Source organism: Caretta caretta, chromosome 1 (genome assembly GCF_965140235.1).
Source record: "Caretta caretta isolate rCarCar2 chromosome 1, rCarCar1.hap1, whole genome shotgun sequence".
In the NCBI taxonomy this organism is placed as follows: Eukaryota; Metazoa; Chordata; order Testudines; family Cheloniidae; genus Caretta; species Caretta caretta.
In genome coordinates, this window is record NC_134206.1 from 11,702,888 (window position 1) to 11,725,334 (window position 22,447).

A 22,447-nucleotide genomic window follows, 5' to 3' on the forward strand; every position below is an offset into this window, starting at 1 on the left:
CAAACAAATCCTTTTCCTTTAGATTACTTGCAAGGGATTATTCTCTGAAGCTCTGAGAATAGCGATCAGGGCCTCTGGGATATTAAAAGGACGTAGCCAGGTTAAAATAAGAGCTGTTACTTATAATTACTAATAACATCTGAGATTGTCAAAACTGAAACTTCTAGGAATCTACTCTTTTTACTTCTCACAAGTTGGGTGTTACAAGTAAGGTAGTCTGTTTTGCTTTTTCTTTTCCTCATGCCTTAGCACAGTAATGCAGTGTTCATGTTGCAAATTCTTCCCTGAACTGTTTGCATTCAAACAAAAATTTTGGGCCTAAATTCCTAGGCAGAATCCCATTGATTAGAACACAGGTTGTTTCTGCTCTGGTGGTGGGTTTTTTGTTTTTGTTTTCCACTGGTTTTCCCCCTCCAGGTTAAAGAAACCTACTAGTTGCAGAAGCTACTGCATCCAAATGGGTATATCTGGGGAAGGGTACATGGAGAGTAACTTCCAAGCCAAATTTGGAGCTGTTGGCTTCCAAACTTTATACTGTAGGACAAACTTTGCATACTTCTAAGTCAAATGGAAACAAAGCTTTCAGTTGCCTTTGTACAAACATATTATTGGATGCCAACATTAACCCTTTGGCTTGAGGAAGATCTATATGGTCTCCAAAATAGAGCACAAAAAGTCTTTGTCCACAAGAGATGCTTTTTTCTTTTTGTAAGGTTTTTGTAGAATTCTGCTGTTCTTAATATCCAAGGAAGATAGCCCTGAGTGTTTTCTGTTGACGGAGGTTATGTTTGCACCTTCATAGATTCATAGATATTAAGGTCAGAAGGGACCATTATGATCATCTGGTCTGACCTCCTGCACAATGCAGGCCACAGAATCTCACCCACCCACTCCTGCAATAAACCTCTCACCTATGTCTGAGTTACTGAAGTCCTCAAATCATGGTTTAAAGACTTCAAGGTGCAGAGAATCCTCCAGCAAGTGACCCATGCCCCATGCTGCAGAGGAAGGCGAAAAACCCCCAGGGCCTCTTCCAATCTGCCCTGGAGGAAAATTCCTTCCCGACCCCAAATATGGCGATCAGCTGACCCCTGAGCATGTGGGCAAGATTCACCAGCCAGATACCTAGGAAAGAATTCTCTGTGGTAACTCGGATCCCACCCCATCTAACATTCCATCACAGGCCATTGGGCCTATTTACCATGAATAGTTAAAGATCAATTAATTGCCAAAATCATGTTATCCCATCATACCTTCTCCTCCGTAAACTTATTGAGTTTAATCTTGAAGCCAGATAGGTCTTTTGCCCCCACTGCTTCCCTTGGAAGGCTGTTCCAGAACTTCACTCCTCTGATGGTTAGAAACCTTCATCTAATTTCAAGTCCAAACTTCCTGATGGCCAGTTAATATCCATATGTTCTTGTGTCCACATGGGTACTGAGCTTAAATAATTCCTCTCCCTCTCTGGTATTTATCCCTCTGATATATTTATAGAGAGCAATCATATCTCCCCTCAGCCTTCTTTTGGTTAGGCTAAACAAGCCAAGCTCCTTGAGTCTCCTTTCATAAGACAGGTTTTCCATTCCTCGGATCATCCTAGTAGCCCTTCTTTGTACCTGTTCCAGTTTGAATTCATCCTTCTTGAACATGGGAGACCAGAACTGCACACAGTATTCCAGATGAGGTCTCACCAGTGCCTTGTATAATGGTACTAACACCTCCTTATCTCTACTGGAAATACCTCTCCTGATGCATCCCAAGACCGCATTAGCTTTTTTTCACGGCCATATCACATTGGTGGCTCATAGTCATCCTGTGGTCAACAAATACTCCAAGGTCTTTCTCCTCCTCCGTTACTTCTAATTGATGCCTCCCTAGCTTATAACTAAAATTCTTGTTCTTAATCCCTAAATGCATGACCTTACACTTCTCACTATTAAATTTCATCCTATTACTATTACTCCAGTTTACAAGGTCATCCAGATCCTCCTGTAGGATATCCTGGTCCTTCTCTACAATACCTCCCAGCTTTGTATCATCCGCAGACTTTATTAGCACACTCCCACTTTTTGTGCCAAGGTCAGTAATAAAAAGATTAAATAAGATTGATTCCAAAACCGAACCCTGAGGAACTCCACTGGTAACCTCCCTCCAACCTGACAGTTCACCTTTCAGTATGACCTGCTGTAGTCTCCCCTTTAACCAATTCCTTATCCACCTTTCAATTTTCATATTGATCCCCATCTTTTCCAATTTAACTAATAATTCCCCATGTGGGACCGTATCAAACGCCTTACTGAAATCTCGATAAATTAGATCCACTGCGTTTCCTGTGTCTAAAAAATCTGTTTCTTTCTCCTTTCTCAAAGAAGGAGATCAGGTTGGTTTGACATGATCTACCTTTTGTAAAACCATGTTGTATTTTGTCCCATTTACCATTGACCTCAATGTCCTTAACTGCTTTCTTCTTCAAAAATTTTTCCAAGACCTTGCATACTACAGATGTCAAACTAACAGGCCTGTAGTTACCCAGATCACTTTTTTTTCCTTTCTTAAAAATAGGAACTATGTTAGCAATTCTCCAGTCATACGGTACAACCCCTGAGTTCACAGATTCATTAAAAATTCTTGCTAATGGGCTTGCAATTTCATGTGCCAATTCCTTTAATATTCTTGGATGAAGATTATCTGGGCCCCCCGATTTAGTCCCATTAAGCTATTCGAGTTTCGCTTCTACCTCAATTATGGTAATATCTACCTCCATAGCCTCATTCCCATTTGTCATGCTACCATTATCCCTAAGATCCTCATTACTGTCTGATAAATTTTTAAACATTCTTGTATGTCTCACTGTACCTGGACGTTAAAATAAAATCCAAATAGAACCATATAGATTAGAAGACAAATAGATAATTCCATGTGGATTTCTACAAATTCTGGGGGACAAGGGAAAGGAGGGAAGATGTGGGGAGGATTTCAGACAGATTGCCAGAAATAACTTTTAAAAATCCTGGTTTATTTACCTCTATTTAAATCCTGTATACAGGACTTCTTAACCTCTGAGATTGTGTGTCCCATAGTAAAAGAAATAGAGCAGACTCTCTTTAATTCACACTTCCCATTACTGAGTAAAGACTTAATATGAATCCTGTAGCGAGGTTCTGTGTTACTCAGACCAATCACTTTAGTCTTCTCCTGAGAAGTATTAACAAACCATGCATCAAAAGAATGTACCCTCAACCCCAACTTCAGCATTTGGTCATACAATTTGTGCTCCTGTTTCTGCCCTCCTTTCTTCACTTTCTCTCCTCCCGCTCCCCTTCTCCCCCCATTTATGGATGGGGAAACTGAGGCATGTGGCGGAATAAGGAACTTTCCTACGGTGAACCATTGTAAGAAACCAGGATTAGAATACAGGATTTTGTGGCTCCCAGTTCCATGTTTAATTCAATAAATACATAAGCTGTTAATACAGGCAATTTCAAGTATGTTATGTTATCTCCTTTGTTATTTTATTGCTAGTTGAGGGGAGAAAAATTACAAGAGGAAAAAACATCTGAGGATCTGATCCACAAGCTAATTCTTGAAGACATGGAAGTGGGAAAAAGAAAAATGGAAGAACAGCAAAAAAAAGATGAACCACTAATGCTTAAAACGAATCAAGAATGTGTAAGTAAATACGACACTGTTCCCACCCCAGATATAGCATTAAACCTACCCAAGACTAACAGCATTCAGTCCTGGATCAGTAATCACTTTTCTAGATGTAAAAAATGATCTGATGTCTCTGACTCCTGCACAACTGAAACTAGGGGATGTATGTCATTGGAAGGGATAGAGCCAGTCCCTAGCCTGTTCGCCTGAAGCTGGGAATGGGTCATAGGGGGTGGATCAGTTGGTGATTACCTGTTCTGTTCATTCCCTCTGAAGCACCTGGCATTGGCCACTGTCGGAAAACAGGATACTGGGCTAGATGGACCTTTGGTCTGACCCAGTATAGCCGTTCTTATGAAGCTGTAACTTCCCAATAGAACTTGTTTGATTTCTTTCTATCTCTAGAAGGACCTGAGATACCAGACTGTACAGTTTTGGTATTTTTAGCTATAGGAAACCTACCTTAGGTCATCTTTTTCAGGTTTGAATAACTCTTCTATGCATTGTACGTTTGGATTCCATAGTGACTAAGTTTCAGAGTAACAGCCGTGTTAGTCTGTCTTTGCAAAAAGAAAAGGAGTACTTGTGGCACCTTAGAGACTAACCAATTTATTTGAGCATGAGCTTTCGTGAGCTACAGCTCACTTCATCGGATGCATCCGATGAAGTGAGCTGTAGCTCACGAAAGCTCATGCTCAAATAAATTGGTTAGTCTCTAAGGTGCCACAAGTACTCCTTTTCTTTTTATAGTGACTAAGGTACCTGGCTCTAGGGGAAAGGAATACAAGAGATCGTCCCAGTAACATTTTAAAAACATTCCTAAAATCATTTATCTGTCAGACGTGTGACATTTTCGGAATACAGGATGATGTGGAATGAAGGTTTTATTTCAGAGTAGCAGCCGTGTTAGTCTGTATTCGCAAAAAGAAAAGGAGTACTTGTGGCACCTTAGAGACAAACCAATTTATTTGAGCATAAGCTTTCGTGAGCTACAGCTCACTTCATCAGATGCATAAGCTATTACCAGCAGGAGAGTGGGGTGGGGGGAGAGAAAACCTTTTGAAGTGATTAAACACCCATTTTTTCATGGTCTGTGTGTATAAAAATATCCTCACTGCATTTTCCACTTTTATGCATCTGATGAAGTGAGCTGTAGCTCACGAAAGCTTATGCTCAAATAAATTGGTTAGTCTCTAAGGTGCCACAAGAAGGTTTTATTGGCTCCCATTTGGAGTGATCTGTTTAACTCGCTTCTGGCTTCCCCACTTATGAGTAATGTGGCCGTTTCAAACTCTGTGGTGATAAAACCTGTATAGCAAACCATACCATTGCATGTATCCTCTTTCTCACACATGTTCAGACTTGTAGAAATACACATCTACAAATGTGTATAATACGAGTCATCAGGGGAATATATGGCAGCATGGTAAAAGAGTAACTTCTTGTTTAGCTTTGGCTCTTGCCCATATCAGTCATAGACTGCGTGGAAAGTACCATAGAATAGTTTATAGTTGATAAAGGTTACGCTGATATCAAACTGTTGCTCTCTTAGTATTGTTTGCTGGGTGCCTTACTTTGGGCTCTGAATCCTGTAGCATTTGATAATGAAATGCTCATCACTGAACCACAGCTGCACATAAGTTCATTTTTTTTCCAAGTGGCAAAAACGTTGGGCGAGATCTTCGGCTGACATAAATTGCTCTAACTTAAGGCAAGTTAATAGATCTATGACACTATTCACCAGCTGGCACTCGCATTCTGTTCTTTACATACTTCAAATGTCGCCACTTTTGGAGACTCGAAGCATTTTCCCGAGGAATATCTATTTCCTGAGTGACTTTTTTGTGTATGCCGGCTGATTCTTCCTTTATTAACTTCAGTTTCCTGAACGCCTCTCGGATTCAGAGAACGAAGAACCATTCCAGAGCAAGCACACACATCGGTCGGCTTTTGTCTCCAAAGGCAGCACCTATTCTTTTGCCTTCCTGACAGGGTAAGAAACAGACTTTAGTTCACACTGGCTGTCTGTTACGAACATAAATATTACTCCTTTCATATTTTTGTTCTAAACATCCCTGAAGTACTTAAATCTAATTCAAACAGTCACCACAGCCCAAAATAAGTTATTACTGTTTTAGAAAATGTAGTATTGAATAATGATCAAATACAATCATAGAATCCATAGAAATGTAGGGCTGGAAGGGACCTCAAGAGGTCATCAAGTCCAGTCCCCTGTGCTGAGGCAGGACCAAGTAAACCTAGACCATCCCTGACAGGAGTTTGTCCAACCTGTTCTAAAAACCTCTGCCGGGGATTCCAAACCTCTCTTGGAAGCCTATTCCAGTGCTTAACTATTAACTCTAGTTGATATCTAAAGCCGCCATGCAGCAGATTAAGCCCATTGCTTCTTGTTCTATCTTCAGTGAACGTGAGAACAATCACCATCCTCTTTATAATGGCCCTTAATGTATTTGTAGATATATTGGGTCACCCCTCAGCCTGTTTTTCTCAAGATGAAACGTGACCAGTTTTTTTTAACCTTTTCTCATAGGCTAGTTTTTCTAAACCTTTGATCGAGAATAGGACCTATTTGTCCCACGGTTGCCATAAAATTGAGGAATAATGCATAGGGTATGTGTCCTTTGAAGGATGTATTGTAAAATTCATTACATTTACAGTCTCTGTAGTTTATAAAGATCTACATGGTAGGTTCATATATAGAAATGTTTGTTTATACGGTTCTCAAAAGGGACAGGGCACAAATGCCAAGAGCTGGCCCCAACTCCAAGGAGCTGCTTATATAACTTTACTCTCATTGGTTGCATCAAGTGTAACAAGTGGGGGCGATTGGGTAGTACAAGACAAGGGTTTCTGTAATGTCATGCATTTATTCAGGGCTAAATTGTGGCTTTGCCATAAGCCCTGGGTGTAGAGCAATATGTTATTGCAGTGGCCCAGGAAACAGATCAGTCATAATCTCCCTCCAAGTTCCCCCTGCTCTGGTAGTTGGGAGGTATCCTGTGCAAGCTAGATTCTGTCTTGGTGGCTACCCCTACCTCCTGCATGACACAGGTACCTGGTGCACATAAGCTGAACGTGCTATGTGCCCATCTTGATGGTGCCATGAAATGTGCTGTTTTTAAATTAATACACAGTCTAATGTTTTACACATTCCTGATTTTTAGGAACCTAACCTCCAAACTGGAAAGGAGTCAGAGTTGCAATGACACCATTCAAGATCGATCAAAGAGCAGGCAGAGATCAGCCCCAGCCAACAGAACAAAGGTACCAGATGTTTTTGGAAATATATTACATCCAGTGAGGGAGAAGTTTATACATTTCATAGAAATGCTGTTGAAGGCTATACAGTGACAGTTACTTGGAGACCATCTATCTATCGGTCAAAAAAATTGTGTCAGCAGAGGTTTGATGTTAAATCCATATGGCTAATCAATCCCTTATGATTTACAGCAGGAGCTGACTGCCAGTCCAGGTTGGAAGTAATTGAACAGAAAAATGGACAGCACACACACTTTTTTGCTAGCATTATGTGATAACAGGGAATTCGAAGGGTACTCCACTTCCTTTTTTGTAAATCAGATTTCTTTTCAAACCTGATTCACTGGTGGTTTAAAAAATAGCTCTCTCACAAGCTTGAAAAACAACTGTCTCCATCTCTCCCCCAAACTACTTTTTAACCTCTGCATTTTAGCAAAAAGTTATTCCATCTCCCCGCCCCTGCCCCGCACCCCTTGCAGATCATTTTTAAAATGGAGCAGAAATGATCATTGTTGACCTGGTCTCTGTCTCCTTCCTCGTCCACTGTCACGGATTAACATCGCCTCTCTAGGAACAGTTGGTCTAGTCTTGCTCTTGCTGAAGTCAGTGGGGCTCTGTTTGTGAATGAACTGGTGCTACAGGCCCAGGAGAGGGAGAACAGGAGGCCTGATTTCCAGAGGTGCTGAGTGCCTATGGCATGGAGGGACTTCAGTAAGAGTTGTGGCTACTAAGCACCTCTGAAAATCCAACCCATGATTTGCTCAGGCAAATGTCCGTCTGCTGTTCCAGCCTAACTACTGGGCTGCTGTTGCGCGTCTGGCAGACTTCTTCCTTTGCACCATTTCTGAGACTCTTAAGGCCTTTGTAGCACCATCAGCCTCAGGATTTGATCTCCCCAGCAGCAGCAATTTGATTGATATCATTGTCTGTGCTTTTACTCCACCACTAATCTCCACGTACTCGGCCATTTTCTGCTTCTCTGGCCTGCAGGCTCCTGGTGCCTGGCAGCAGCACAGTGGATTCAGTCAGTGTTATTTAGTCCAGTCGCACCAAGTATCAGGTGCCTCATGTCCACTCCAGAAGTCCCAGCCCAGTCCAGGTAGGAGATATGGGGGATGTGGTATGCTTCAAAGGGCTTCAGTGGCAGGGGCTTCTTATGAGATCTATGGCCCTTCTCCTACCTTCCCTCCACTCTCTGTTGAGTCTTCCTGCATGGAGATGGGGTGTCCCCTGCAGCCATTAGCTGAGCCCTTGCTCCAGAGCCTTTCTCCCTCCCACTGCACCTTACATCCATCAGAGCCTTCACCTCCAGTCACTAGAGGGAAGCTCCACTCTTCCTCCACATCTCCCTGTCCAGTGAGAGATCTTCATGACCTCATTCTCCCCAGAACTTCACTTCTTTCAAGAAGGAATAAGGAACCATCCCTCTTCTGCCTGCATCTGTCTCCTTTACTAGGACTGTCCACTTTTTGCACCAAATCCCCTTCTCTTCAGCTTTTGCTTCATCTTCATTCCACAAGGGGGGGGGGGGGGGGGGGGAATCATGCTAAGCATCCAGTCACTGTCGGAAGCCAAAGGAACCCTTGGGATAGCCATTTGGTGGGGAACCCTGCTTGCAAGATGGGGAGATCCTCGTAGGTCCTGCTCAGGTGACATAAATAGTCTTGGTGACAAAGTACTGTGGACCTCCCTGAGGTGACAATCATGCGCCATGCTCCTAAAAAAGGACCCTCTTTCTAGTGGTTCTCAAACTATGGATCGGGACCCCAAAGTGGGTCATGATCCCGTTTTAATGGGGTCACCAGGGCTGGCATTAGACTTGCCAGGGCCCGGGGCTGAAACCAAAGCCTGAGGGCTTCAGCCCCGGGTGGCAGGGCTCATGTTACAGGCCCTTGCCTGGGGCTGAAGCCCTTGGCCTTTGGCTTTGCCCTCTTCCCCACCCCCACCCCACCTGGGGCAGGGGCGCTAAGGCTTTGGCCCCTCCATCCAGGGCGGCAGGGTTTGGGTGGGCTCAGGCTTCAGTTCCCCCTCCTGGAGTCATGTAGTAATTTTTGTTGTGAGAAGGGGGGTCGTGGTGCAAGAAAGTTTGAGAATCCCTGACCTAATCTAACTCTCATTGAAATTGATGGGAGTTGGATCAAGTCCAGAATGAGGCACTGTAAAGTAATCTGTCTTCCCAGCTCCCAGATCTTTTTTAAAGTAGACTGTGAGTGGACCTGCCCAGAGAACAAGTGCTCCACGAAAAGGATGTTCCACAACCTGTATTAACTCCAGAGCCATAAGCTTGTTAAAATCACCTCTCTCTAAACTGAACAAAGAAAAGCCATTCCAGTGCCGGGGCTAACCACCATATAAAATCACCTTGACTTTGAAAAGGAAAACTCATTTGCATTTGTATGTATGCATATGTAGTTTTTACTCTGTGTTATTTGTAGCTGTATGACCTCACGCTCCTAAATATGACAGTGTTAGAAATGTCTTTGAACATGGCTGGCCGTGCTGCTCTTAAGGAGTCTCTGCTGCCAGCTCCCTTGTTGTTTAATCACTAGCAAACTGGAAACCATGCTTTGTGTGCTAATAATGCACAGAGATTTGTTTACCTTACCCTATTCAGTGTCCTCTGGCCAGCCTTTTCCCTTCGTTTGTTGCAGTAAGAGCGTGTTAAAGCCTGGATCAGCCATTTCTTATACATCAGTTGATGGCAAGAAAATGTCTGAGTTTACTCGCTGTAAACAGCATGCCCCTGGCAGTACAGTCATGCTGCTACTAGGCATGTCGTAGCTTCATAGATTGCAAGGCCAGAAGGGATCATTATGATCATCTAGTCTGACCCCCTATATAACACAGGACCCCCCCCCCCCCCCAAAAAAAAATCCCTAGAGCAGATCATTTAGAAAAACATCCAACCGTGATTTAAAAATTGCCAGTGATGGAGAATCCATCACAACCCTTGGTAAATTTTCTTTGAGTTAGTCTAGTTCCATGGTTATCAACCTCTTTGTTCCTGTGCGTCGAGCTTTTGCCACCGCTCTGGCTAGCTACTCTCCATTCCTTTGATGTCCCAAGCACAGCCCTCATGCTAAGGATGAATTTGGGACCCAGGCTGTGGTGGATTCTGGTGCTCCCTTGTTACCTGTGGGCCATTCAATGTGCTCAAACCAGCCACAGTCACTTAGTCTGACTTGCTGCAGGATCTGGAGCACCCCAGGCTGCATTCCAGATTTGACAGTGCACAGTTGAATGGAAGGCAAGCAGGACTGCAGGGCCTAGCCCCAAGGCTGGACTTAGTGCTCATTATTGACGTGGTGGGATAAGGAAGTTGCTGGCCCAAAGGAAGAAGGTGGCTGAGGCTGCTGGCTGGTACAGCAGACATCGTGGCCTGATAAACAGGTACAGTTGCCTGAAAGATTAGGAACTAGTGGTCTAGTTAGTTGTTTGAGTGATTTGCAGCGTTTCCTATTCTCTTGTGATTCACCCATTTCACTCTTACTCTGGCCCCTCTTTTTAGATCGCTACAATGACAAACTTTCTAATCCCAATGACTTGTTTTACAGGTTCTATCCGTGACCAGTGCGTCGACTCCCATCGTTGGAGTTTTGTCATCCACCCAAAACAATCGCTGCCTCTCTGCCCCAGATTTGACAGCAGAAAAGCGTCTGGTTTCCAACTCTGTTTCGTCACTCTCCATCCTGCACAAGCCGGAGCGATCTATCAGCCCTGAGAGCAATGACAGTATCTCAGAAGAGCTCAATCATTTCAAACCTATTGTCTGCTCACCATGCACTCCTCCCAAGAGGCTTCCCGACGGCAAAGTCTTGAGTCCTTTGATTATAAAGTCTACTCCAAGGAACCTGAACCGAAGCCTGCAGAAACCAACCACCTATGAAGCTAGTCCCAGAATCCTGAAAAAATGGGAGCAAATATTTCAGGAGCGCCAGATTAAAAAGACTCTCTGTAAAGCTACCCTTACATCTCTGGCTTCAGAGACCGGAGAGGACTTTCTGGTTCCTGACATTGCTAACTCCAGTAAAGAGCAGCTGCGAATCTTAAATGATCAAATTCTACCTGATACTGCGGCACACACAAACACAGAGTTAGATTATTTCCCTTCGATCAGTGAAGTGAAGCTCGAAAGGGCTGGTAACAAGAAAAACCGTTCACAGGCCTTAACAATGGTTGGCAGTTCCTCTGATCTAGATACAAGATCAAATGGAACCTCTCTGAACACTCAAGTTTCAGATGTATCTGAAGTAAAAACAAATTCATATCTGGACAAATCTTGTCTTAGCATTGGGGCAAAAATAATGACCAGAAGAATAATTGGAGTCAACCCAGCGCTGCCAGGGAACAGTATGCTAGGAGTTTCTATCAAGACAGCAGGAAAAAAGCAGCTTAAATACCTGAACAATAGTGAATTAATCAACGTACAAAATGGAACCTGCAATTCTGTTGAAAATGTGATTGGCGAACAGCCCCCTTCACTGAGACGAGGACGGAAGAGACACTGTAAAACAAAGCACTTGGAACAGAATGGTTCGGTTAAAAGACTGAGGCAGACCGCTGGCGAGATGGGCTTGGCCACAGATGATCCTTTAGTGAGGGAGATGGAACAGAAGCTGCAGCAGGAGGAGGAAGACAGGAGGCTAGCCTTACAACTGCAGCGAATTTTTGACAGTGAAAACAGGACAATGGATAGGCGGAAAGCAAGAGTAGATCAATATCTCTTGCGGTCAAAGAGCACTACAGGTGCAAAGCAGCACCTATGAACAATGTTGCCTTTTGTAGAGGACTTGAGGTTTATCAAAATACCCCATAGGAGGAGCTATTTTCTTGTCATACAACCACCCACAATTTTTTTTTTTCTTTTTGATGGTAAGACATTTTAGATCCAGTTCACGCTGAAGCCAGGGTCCTTGCAGGCTAAAAACAAAAATTCACCTGTCCCGTTTTGTCCATCACTCTGAAAGACAGCCGATCCTCCCCATGTATACACTGAAATGTACTCATACATAGTAGGTGACATTTCTGAGTTAAATGCTGGTGGTGGCCATCTTACTAATGGGATACCAAGAGTATATGAGCCCAATGATAAAGACCTTGTAAATCCAATGTCCAGCCTGCTGCATCATGTCAGACAGAAATTAGGGATTGAAAACACATTTACATAAATCATCTAGACTGTTTCTCTCCAACCCCCAGTCCTGTGCCTGTTTCACGCTCTCCCTTATGCTGCAGCCAGATACTGTGAATGGATCGTAAGTTATACCATAGTGATGTAAACTCCCTGGTTTGTGATAGCCTCTTTATTAAGGGGTCCCACTGTTAAGATTATGAGCCATGCTTTCTCCTTTTTGTCCCAGCAACTAAGGAGCAAATGGATACACCGATAGTGGATACGATTCAGTAACACCTCCCAGGGGCACAAAAAATGAAATACATTAGACAATGTAGATCAGGGGTTATTTTAATGAGACCATATGCAATGTAGGAAACGTGCAAACCAAGGATTTCACGGAAAATGCATTGTTGAAAACTAGTTAATCGATGTTGGTAATATCGCAGAAAACTTAGCTATAAAGAGAAGGTAAAGTGAATACTACCAACCCACTCTCTTGGGGTGGCACAAAGGTGAGACCAATCAACACGGTTTTACTCATCTTGGACATTTAGGAAGAGAAGCATCAGTAAGGAAAAGAGCCACCCAAATGAATCGGTTGGACATTGGCAGCATGGGAGCCCTGTGTAGTGCTCATTCCCTAGGTACAAACCAGCCACGGTTGGGTCGGGGAATGTGTGCACTGCAGTGATAGTAATACGCTTGCTGCACTGTTTACACAGAGGTTTCAAAGTGTTTGGTAGCAGTAATTATCCATTATCTTCACTTTAGAGATGTATAAACTGGCACACAAAGGTTAAAATTCTCAAAACGGCTGCTAATTTTGGGCACCTCCCATTCCAGTTGAAGTCATTGGGAGCTGGGGGTGCTCAGCACTTTTCAGACTCTTGGTCCTAGATCTCCCAAACGGGGCTCTCCAAAGACAGTAGCATCCAGTCATTTGACTCTATCAGCTTGCCCGGGGTCAGTGGTAGAGTTGGGAATAGAAAACAGGACTCTTGACTAGTCCAGGCCCCTATCCAGTGGAGAGCGTGTTCTCCTCCCCACATGCAGCAATCACCACATGAAGCCCTTTCCAAGTGAGAATTCCCACAAGGCTTTCACTGTTGAGCTTTATGCCACAATCTGACCCAAATCACTCTGATGTTTTAAGCAGCCCGATGAAGTCTGTCTGTCTGTCTGTGTCATGGAGGGTGTTCGTTGTTCTCTCTCGGACCAATTACACGGAATATAGATCAGTGCATTAGGTAAGATAAATGTCCATGATCACTGTGTAATGAGTGTGCTTCCTTCCCAAAGAACCTCTGCTTTTCTCCCTTTCATCTCAGGCCTGTCCTCGCAATTGTTTTACTGAGTGAAATAATTTTCTTGATTACCACCAGTAATGGGCTCAAAAATGTCACTCTTGAATCCTGAATTTCTAGACGATGGATCTTCTGTTCTTTCAGTGGAATTTGCCCCCCCCCCCCACACCTCAGAAACGTGAGTCTGCCAATTTAATATCTTGTTGCTCCTTATACTAGGTGGCACTGGCATTTTAAAGAGCTACCTGAAACACACTGAACCAGCAGTACACCAAGCAGCTGGCAAAACTTGCAGCTGACCTGTGGAGTGCGGGGAGGTTCTGCTAATGCAGCATACAAATGAGGTTGATGTAAAAGGATTTTAATCATCTATTTCTGCCGTGTCTTTTGCTCTCTCCTTCCATCTTAAATGATGATGAATGGCTTGCCTTCCTGTCAACGAAGGAATTGGTTTTGTCTCCGGCTTGCCACTTATTCATATAACTACAAGGACCCTGAAGCTTTTTACTGCTTTAAACTGGATTTTTTTTAAAACAAAAGAAATCTTATATTTTAATGGATAAAATTTATATATTTTAAATACTATATTTCAACAGATCGACACTTTCATTTTGAGAAATCTTGTAGTAATGATGACATAATATATATCTCGTATTAACACACAAAAAACTACTGGCTATTAAACTAATATGTGAAGCCAGGAAGTTGATGCTGGCTTTCTGCACTCTCTTAGACTGGACTGCTGTGCCTAACTGTTGTAGCTCATGGGTTGTGTATTATTGTATCCTCTTCGGAGAGGAAATTCTGCCCTTAGTTACACACTTGCAACCTTTCTGAGCCAAATGCACAGCTGATTTTAAGCTGATACAACTCCAGTGACTTGACCTGCATTGCACTCACTTAAGCCAGCAGTGAATTTGAAGGAAACTGCCAAGTCGTTGACTTGATTGAAGTCAGTGGGATTGCATGGGTCAGAGTTACTGATGATCAAATTTGGTCTCATCAGTACTTACGAACAGCAGAGTACATTAAGGATGGAGCAGCCGTCTTTAATCCTGAGTTTCTTTTATTTTTGTTCCGAGCAAAAGCTTTTTTTACACTATCCAAGAGTATTCTTGATTCTTCTCGTGCCCCCCCTCCCCCCAGTCTCTTTCAACGTCCCCCTCGCACCACCCAAGTAAATACCTTGAAACAGGCTTCCTTACTCAATTACCTTGCCTTGTTCTAGGCCTGGGCTGCTGGCTTTTTTTTTTTTTTTTTTTTAAACAAAAGAGCTTTTGAGAAACTCACTTTATGTGGGTTTCACAAGCTGAATGTATTTTTCCTGAGAATGAGATTTTGAGTCCTACCCACCTAGGCCAGCGTCCTTTTGTGTGTTTTTTTTTAAAGGTCACTTAAACACTTGGGTTTTATGTGTTAATTTCTTTTTTTATTTTAAATCTGAGTCTCAATGGAAGTGCAGGAGCCATTGCCTCAATTATGACAGTTCCTCAAGCTAACATAGCTTGATAGAAAAGAACCAGGCTAGAATGTCTGTTATGTACTTTATTATCTATGGGTTGTTCACACAAAGGGCCCTACTCTGCAAACTGTTACATGATTAATCCAAGGCCCTGATCCCATTGAAATTAATACAAAGCTCCCATTGATTCAGTGGGTGCAGGTCCGGACCATAATAGAAAAGCCCTTACAATGTATGGTCCATTGTATCAGTATTTATTTAAGGAGGCCTTTGATTTTGGGATCCTCGTGAGGAATAACTGTGGATCCTAAAAATCTTTGTCACTTTTTTTATGAGACATTATTACTCGTATGCAGTAGCATCTTTAAATAATGTGGCAGGGTTGGTTTTAATATTTCCAAGGGGTATTTGTCCACAAAATATGGTGTAGGATTTTAGTCCATTAATTTCAACCTTTCTTAAAAGAACTAGTTTATATTTATAATTTTATCCTCCATCTAGTTGCTTAAAGATCAAGAAAGAGTTTCCAGTTTGCTAGAATAGGTGAGTCCTACTCCCTTTGAAGTCGGTGAGAGCAGGATTGGGCCCATACTGCCTGGTCCAAAGTCCAGTGAAGTCAGTCCACTGAGTCTTTCCACTAACTCTGGGCTTTGGATCAGACACCTGGTTTGTGCACCTCTGTGTGCACTGAGCCTGGGAGGCTAGAGACTCGAGTTGATGGAATGTTGATGACTCTGTTGGAATGTTTTACTACTTTAACATGAATAGTGCTTTTATTCGTTCCTAGAAAAGCTTGGGTAAAAAATAGGGTACTGTATACAACTGCACTTCAAACAACGGAAGTTCCCAGCCCCTCGTGCATTCAGAGGTCCAGTTTACACTTCCTTTGTCACAACTAATGCCATGTGAGAAGTATCAGTAAGCCAGCAGCTCTGGTGGAGACACCAGAACCATGGATGGAGTCAAAGATCTCCACATGTCTGGAGACACTAAAACAACAAAAGATTTTTATTAAAAATCTCTATTTTGGCAATTGTTTTGCATCCTACTCCTTTCTGATCTCACATTCTCTAAGGAATTGAACCAATCCCTGCAGTTTGCGTGAAGGTGAAGGCATGTACAAATTTTTCCAAAATGTGAAAGTTTCTCACCTTACTGCCCTCCTGTAAGATCAAATGGGGCTCAGCTATGGCAGCCCTGTTGCTGGTGAAGTAATTGCACTGCTTATTGCACTTCTGTGTGACCAGAAGGGGTGGGGTTAGGGATTTCATTTAGTAGGTGAATGACTGAATCTGCCAAAGATGCCACAAGACTTTAAACCAACTCTGACTCTACGTAGATTTCTAGATGGAAAAAAATGTATTAAGGTTCTTTTTGTGGGGGGTTAGTGACTACAGACATCAGTAAAAAAATGAAGGAAAAGTGCCAAAAGAATGGATTGTGCAGAAGATGATTGTGTAACACTGTCCTATATTGTCAGTATTTTTCTTCAAATGGTATTGTACATGCAGTATGGATTAGTCTTGAAGTACAGCTTAAACAAGTGCTTCTTTGTCTTTTGTCAGTGAAAGCAAAGGGGAGATAGAAGCCTTAAAGACTATAACTGATTTTAAAACCAGGCCTTTAGCCATGCATCAAGGAGATAGCCCTGCAGTGCTCTCTGCTGGACTTTCCGGACCTCTTTGCCATCTTATAGTTTTCAAGTGAAAGGTTGGTAAGGAGCTTGTTCTGTGAGAAGGGAAAATATTTCATACAAACTCATCCTTGCCAATTTTTAAAGGGGACGAGAAATGAAAACTAAAGACCAGTCCTTATTCAACTTGTGCATGTGGACATGAAGGTCCAGAAAGTCACTGATCGAGCTCCAGGGGATCTTTGGTGGATCTTCACAATGAGCTCAAAGCTGTGCCAGGTCCGCTGATTGAACTGCAGCTCGGAAGCCGGAACGGTCGCTCTCCGTGTTGTACGTGAGTTTGATGCAAACTTTTTTCTTCCCTGTATCTTTAAAACACTGCGATGCATCAAACAGATAGAGAATTAGCTATTCACTATGCAAAGAAAAAAATCGTTTAACTGATGGGATCATGTGTACGCCTGGTTTTCTGGTGTTTACTGTCAAACTGTTAAAACCAAGATAGATGTTGCTACATTTTTCCCAATATGCTTTAAATTATTGTGCTGTGGTGTATCCTCAACTTGCTGTTCAAAACCCAGTGCAGTAAAAGACAAAAGGTCATTTAGGGTCTCAGCTGAATCACTGTGGCTTCATCAGCACATTATAAAACACAGTGGAGTTTGCTGAAAGCTTATTTACTTGCATGTGTGTAATGTGTGGGTAAAATAACATGTGGGGACATGGTTCTATGGGACTGTGGCTTCTGTTATTTCAAGCAGAGTAAAAAATTCCCAAACTAGACCTGTGTCAGCCATACGGATACCTTGTACATTTTAACAGCAGCGAAGAGGGCTCTAATCCCAGGACAAAGGCAGAAGTTAAAATAGAATAAAACAAGGTTCTTGTAGTGAATTACCTGTTTGGCCTGAAGTTGCTGTATGTGAAAACGAGCAAGTCCGTCCCTGTGTCTTTTCTAACCTGTTACAGCCCCAGCTAGGTGGGGATTGGTCCTGCTTTGAGCAGGGGGTTGGACTAGATGACCTCCTGATATTCTATAAATGGTATGCAAAAAAACAGCTGCTGAAACTTCCAGTTTGCCATAATAAAACACATTCTTTGTGTAGCGAAGTAACCATCTGGCCAGTGCTGCCAGAAAAGGCCGGGCTGGGGCTGGGTGGCCTGCAGGTGGTAAGTGGCAGTTGAGAGCTCCGAGGGTAGGACTGGTACTGGGCTGAGACAATGACACCATGAGTCCAAACAGCACAAAGTTTTGCCTGTGTTGGTGAGGGCCCCCTCCCCTTGCTAACCGCAGGAGACCTGCTGTTTTTGTAGTGCAGCCAAGGCTTGGGGCTTCCACGTATCACAGGGCTGGCATTTGCCATAGTCTTACTCTGTTCCCATTGCAGTCAGTGGGAGCAGAGGCAGGGCTAGGGTACAATCACCAGTAGCAATACAGCTGAGAACAAGAACCTCTGCTGTATAGTCAAGGATAACTTCAGCGAGGTGGAAGGAGAATGAAAGACGGCCTCCACCATGGTCCTTCTAATGCCCAGCTGCCGTCCCACACAGGAGCCAACCCTGGCTGCAGAAATGAGATGGAGAGGAGGGTTTTAGAGTTGGGCCATTGGGACGCTTCCTATGCTAAGGTGTAGATTCATAGAGTCCAAGCCCAGAAGAGACCTTTAGATCATCTGGACTGGCCGCCTGCTTAACACAGGCCACAGAATTTCACCCTGGCTTGAGCCCTGTAATTTGACTAAAGCATCTCTTCCAGAAAGGTATCCCGTCTGTAACAGGCAACTAGCATCCTCCCAGAAAAGTTCAGAAACCTGGTGCTCTGATCCCAAGCATGGGGGGAGTTTATCTCTACAGAATGCTGCCCCCAGGCATGGTGGCAGGCTTCAAAACCTTCCCTTGCTACTGAGGGAGCCAAAAGTCATGTTCTGTCCAGCCAGCACCAGAGTGCCCCCCAGCCCACAAGGAGGTGAGGGGAGCAATCCTTAAAGGGGCCAAGGTTTTCTTTCTCCTGCTGGCCCAGATATAGAGATAGATAGATAGACACACACACACTCTCTCTCTCTCTCTCTCTGGCTCTCAACTGCAGGGGGGGCACTGGGAGTTGTTACACCTTTCTCTGCTAAATGAAAAGAGCCCTTAGTAGCTGCTGTCCTCTCTGTGAAGGTGTTTATATGCTCTGATTAAACTCCCCTCTCATTCTTTTTGATAAACAGGTGGTGCTCTTTCAGTCTCTCACATCCACACCTCAGATCAGTTTTAACGGCTCTTCTGTGCCCTCTCCAACTTTTCAACATCCCCTTTAAAATGTGGCCACCAGCCCTGGATGCAGTCTTGCCATCTCAGCTTGCCGAGCAAAAATAGTATCTTCCCCCTTCCATGGGGTTTACCATCTTCCCCCCCTGCATATGCTGAGCATTATCACCGGTTTAGATTTGGTTTAGGTAAATTAGCCCAAGTACCGTGGAATCCCTTCAGGGCTGAATTTGGCCCACACTAGTTCTTTTAATCATTCCTCCCAGGTCACTTCCCCCCAAGCCCTGTGATTGTTTCTGTCAAACATCTGCCTCTTACAGGAAAATTAGTCTTTGCATTGATGAGTGCTGCACGAAGTACTTCAGTACAAACATGAACACAGCCCATTCAGACAGTCAAACTGCTGCCACATGGCCTAGAGCAACCGGGTCTGTAACAACTCCGCAGCCACTGTAGCAACGGGTGTTACAATGGTGCTCCTTCGCCCTGCCGCTGCACCTCTGGAGTTGAGGGGAGGGGCTTTAATTTTAAATACGACTAAGCCCACACATTGTTTTCCTAACTCAATTCTGAGCCATGTAGAACTTTTTAAAATCTCTCTGGGCTATTGCTGTACTCCAAGCAAGGTGAGCTCAGCAGCAGCTGGTCTTGCAGGGTAGGAGTGAATGGTTAGTAACTTGTTTTAAAAGCTGAACACTGGATAAGCTTCCAGCAGTCACCTGAGTTAGTGCACTTGCCTTAGAAACAGAGTGTATCAGCTTCACATGTTTCACAAATCCAGCCCCCCTGCTGCTCTGGGAAAGACACCACTGCGATACACAACCACCAGGCAGGTGCCTGATTGCGGGGTTATGCTACAGGTGTGACTCACAAAAATGCATGCGCTGGAGTATATTTTGCTTAGAAAATGTTTTAATATTTTGTCTTGAGTTCTTACCTATTCCTAGCTCAGAATGATTCAGTTACGTGGAGTGGAATCCTCACCTTGCTTATCTATGCTCGAAATACAAGTACTTTAATGCGTTAGTTTCCTAGGTCCGCAATCCATGTGGAGTAGGTGTGAGGGGCATGGAAGAGAACTCGTCGTCCATGTAAATTTAACCAGGCAGGGTTAATGAATGTTCTGCTAAGATGAGCTGGCAACATGAGTATGGCAACATGTGAAACCAGCTCCATTTGTTGCCCTTCCCTCTGTTTTCACTACTTTATGAAGCCGTCGCTGGCATCGGGCGAGTGCCTTTAGCCACCCTTGTTGTCACCCATCTACAGACACTGCACTGCACCCTGGGTGATGAAAGGAGTTCTACACTTGCCCCCATCCACACCTGGAGCAGCACGTTAGCCAGCTGGATTCCTTACTTCAGAATAACCACGTGATAGCGGCAGACGCCTTGCTGGTGGCAGCAGCAGGGCAGTAACTGACTGGGTGTTTTGTGAGCTATTTGTTTATTTCTCTGATTGCAGTTGTAACTATGTGGACTCAAGTGAGAACAATTGTCCTGGCATGTTACACACAAACCTTTTCACTGTGCTGCGTTTTCAACCCTCGCTCCGAAAAGCGCACTAACCTCGTTATAAAACGAACTCAAAAATATATCTAGAAAGAAACACAAAAGTTAGGAAGCTCCTGTTCTCCACAGACCCGTTTACAAAGCAAATGTCACTAAGCTCCTCTTACGAGATGAGCTTTTCTCCAAATCCGTATCCTGAGGCAGAGAGTCTGGTTTACTTTCCTCTATCTTGACAAAAGTTTCCTGAGTGGGGCTTTGCCCCGGCTCTGGGCTATTCACACTCTCCTTGCAAATCACCTTATTGGAAGTTGCCATAGCAGCCTTGTACTTCTTGTGGAATTCCTTCATCAACCTCAGAGCCTCCTGATACTCCTTCCGGTTGGATTTCTTCTTTCGCAAAACAGATGCTAGAGAAGATCAGAAACATGATCTCACTATGTTTCCCCTGGAATTGGTCTTTTAAAATCTCACTGTGACTTTGATCTTTACTGCTTCCCTCCCACTTCTGATACAGAAAACATTGTCAGGTCAGATCCTATGCTCTGAACTCAGCCGCAGCTCTTACTGTAGGCAACTGGGACTGCACAGATTGGGTCCATACAGTAAAATGGTTTAGTCCATAGATAGCTGGACTCCAGCTACCTTGTTTGAAGAACCTCACTCACTAAACTACTTCCAAACGGGACTGCTTCTTCCCACGCTAGGTTTTGATGCATCGGGAGCACAAACAGAGTTTGGGATGAAAAGTTCTGCTCTGGAGCTAGAGAGGTTTAAATGGCCTAGGTATTGGATTGGGCCCCTGGCATTCTTGAGTTCAACTCCAACTCGTCTGGCCTTGGACAAGTCACTTCCCTTTGCCTCTGTTTCCCTTCTCTGTCAAATGGGGCTGACTGCAGTACAGGAGTGGGGTGAAGGTCAGTTACAGGGCTTGATGCTGTGGCCCCTGTTCTCAGGATTATTCTGTTATAAAACCTGAAAATACGGACTTTAGAATGGAAATTTGAACACGGTGCCTCCACTTGGTTAGTGGTCTGTTTAACCTGCAGCGGAAGGTACTCGGTTAGCCCGGAAGCTACACTCTGGTTTTGTACTTTTCCACTTTAGGAAGCCATTTTTCCATTTAGTTTGAGGAAACAGATGGCAGCAGGGTCCAGTTCATGATTCGTTCCTGGTTCACATCACGGAGTACCATGCACGCCCTGGCTGTTGCGGGTCTGAGTCTGTAACATGCTGCCTGCTGCCCAACTTGTACAGGCTACTCAGCACCTCCTAGAGGGATGGGGAAACTGAGGCACAGAGAAGGGACATTTCCAAGGTCACCCATAAGTCCCTGTCAAAAAATCACGGGTGGAACATAGGTAACTTGTCTTCCAAATCTAGTGCCCTTAGTCACTGGACCACACACATTTAATTTCAAATACTTCAGAATGCAGATGTTTCCAACATTTGCACAGGTCTGTCCTATCACAATCTTTGCATGCAAGTGAACAGTAGTGAGCAGAAATACAGAGGGGAAAATACCTAGTGGAACTTCTGTGATGTTCATGTTGCCTCTCATGGCTAGGAAGACTTCTTCCAGCAGCTCAGCTTTAGTCTTTTGAGACGGAGGGCCAGATGGCTTCCCCATCTACAAGGAAAGCAGACAATGACGAGTAGGTGTGATGGTCCATGTCCCTGGTCATCTTCCACTATTCTCCTACCCTGCCCTGCAATGTTCGGCGCACTGCACTTTCACTGGAAACACGGCCTATCCGTTCTAAGTGCTCGGCTCAGTTTGCCCTGAGCAAAGCTGGTCATAGACGTGTCTCAGATGTGCCAATCTACATCAGGTCCATGTTTCTCAGCTGTCCTTTGTACCTAAAATGCTGCATGATGTGCAATTACAGAGTAGCATGGCTCTTACATCATTCTACTGCAATGTAAGAATTTACTCCATAGCATCGACCCATCCTGGTGGGCTACTGTCAACATTTTGGAGATGGACAGTTCCTCACTAAACCATAGACCAATGGTTGCCAATCTTTTTGGGCAACTGTGCCCAGGTACCAGATTAAGCAGGGGTGAGCCCATGCCCAAAAGTTCCCATTCAAACTGCACACAACACACCATGATTAAGCTTGGAATGATCGTGTAATGGCAAGGTGGGGGTCTGGAGCATGCCATGGTCCTAATATCCAACGAAAGGTTGGATATTAGGAAAAACTTTTTCACTAGGAGGGTGGTGAAGCACTGGAA

General features: G+C 43.9%; 2 protein-coding genes across 4 annotated transcripts in view; one reads left to right on the forward strand and one right to left on the reverse strand.

Moving 5' to 3' along the window:
• RNF169 (ring finger protein 169) overlaps positions 1-17,342 on the forward strand; it is a 53,152-nt gene extending 35,810 nt beyond the window's left edge. Inside the window, exons 3-6 of the mRNA XM_048838888.2 lie at positions 3,523-3,669; positions 5,535-5,647; positions 6,840-6,939; positions 10,488-17,342. Of these exons, the coding sequence (XP_048694845.2) occupies positions 3,523-3,669; positions 5,535-5,647; positions 6,840-6,939; positions 10,488-11,699 (1,572 nt within the window). The 3' untranslated portion in view covers positions 11,700-17,342. The remainder of the gene's footprint in view (positions 1-3,522; positions 3,670-5,534; positions 5,648-6,839; positions 6,940-10,487) is intronic.
• A 2,251-nt stretch (positions 17,343-19,593) lies between these two features.
• The window catches only part of XRRA1 (X-ray radiation resistance associated 1), a 60,920-nt gene continuing 58,066 nt past the window's right edge, over positions 19,594-22,447 (reverse strand). For all 3 annotated transcript variants that reach the window (XM_075125888.1, XM_075125882.1, XM_048838871.2), the window contains 2 exons: positions 21,734-21,839; positions 19,594-20,619 (listed from right to left, as the gene is read on the reverse strand). In XM_075125888.1, coding sequence (XP_074981989.1) covers positions 20,348-20,619; positions 21,734-21,839 — 378 coding nt within the window. In that variant the 3' untranslated portion in view covers positions 19,594-20,347. The remainder of the gene's footprint in view (positions 20,620-21,733; positions 21,840-22,447) is intronic.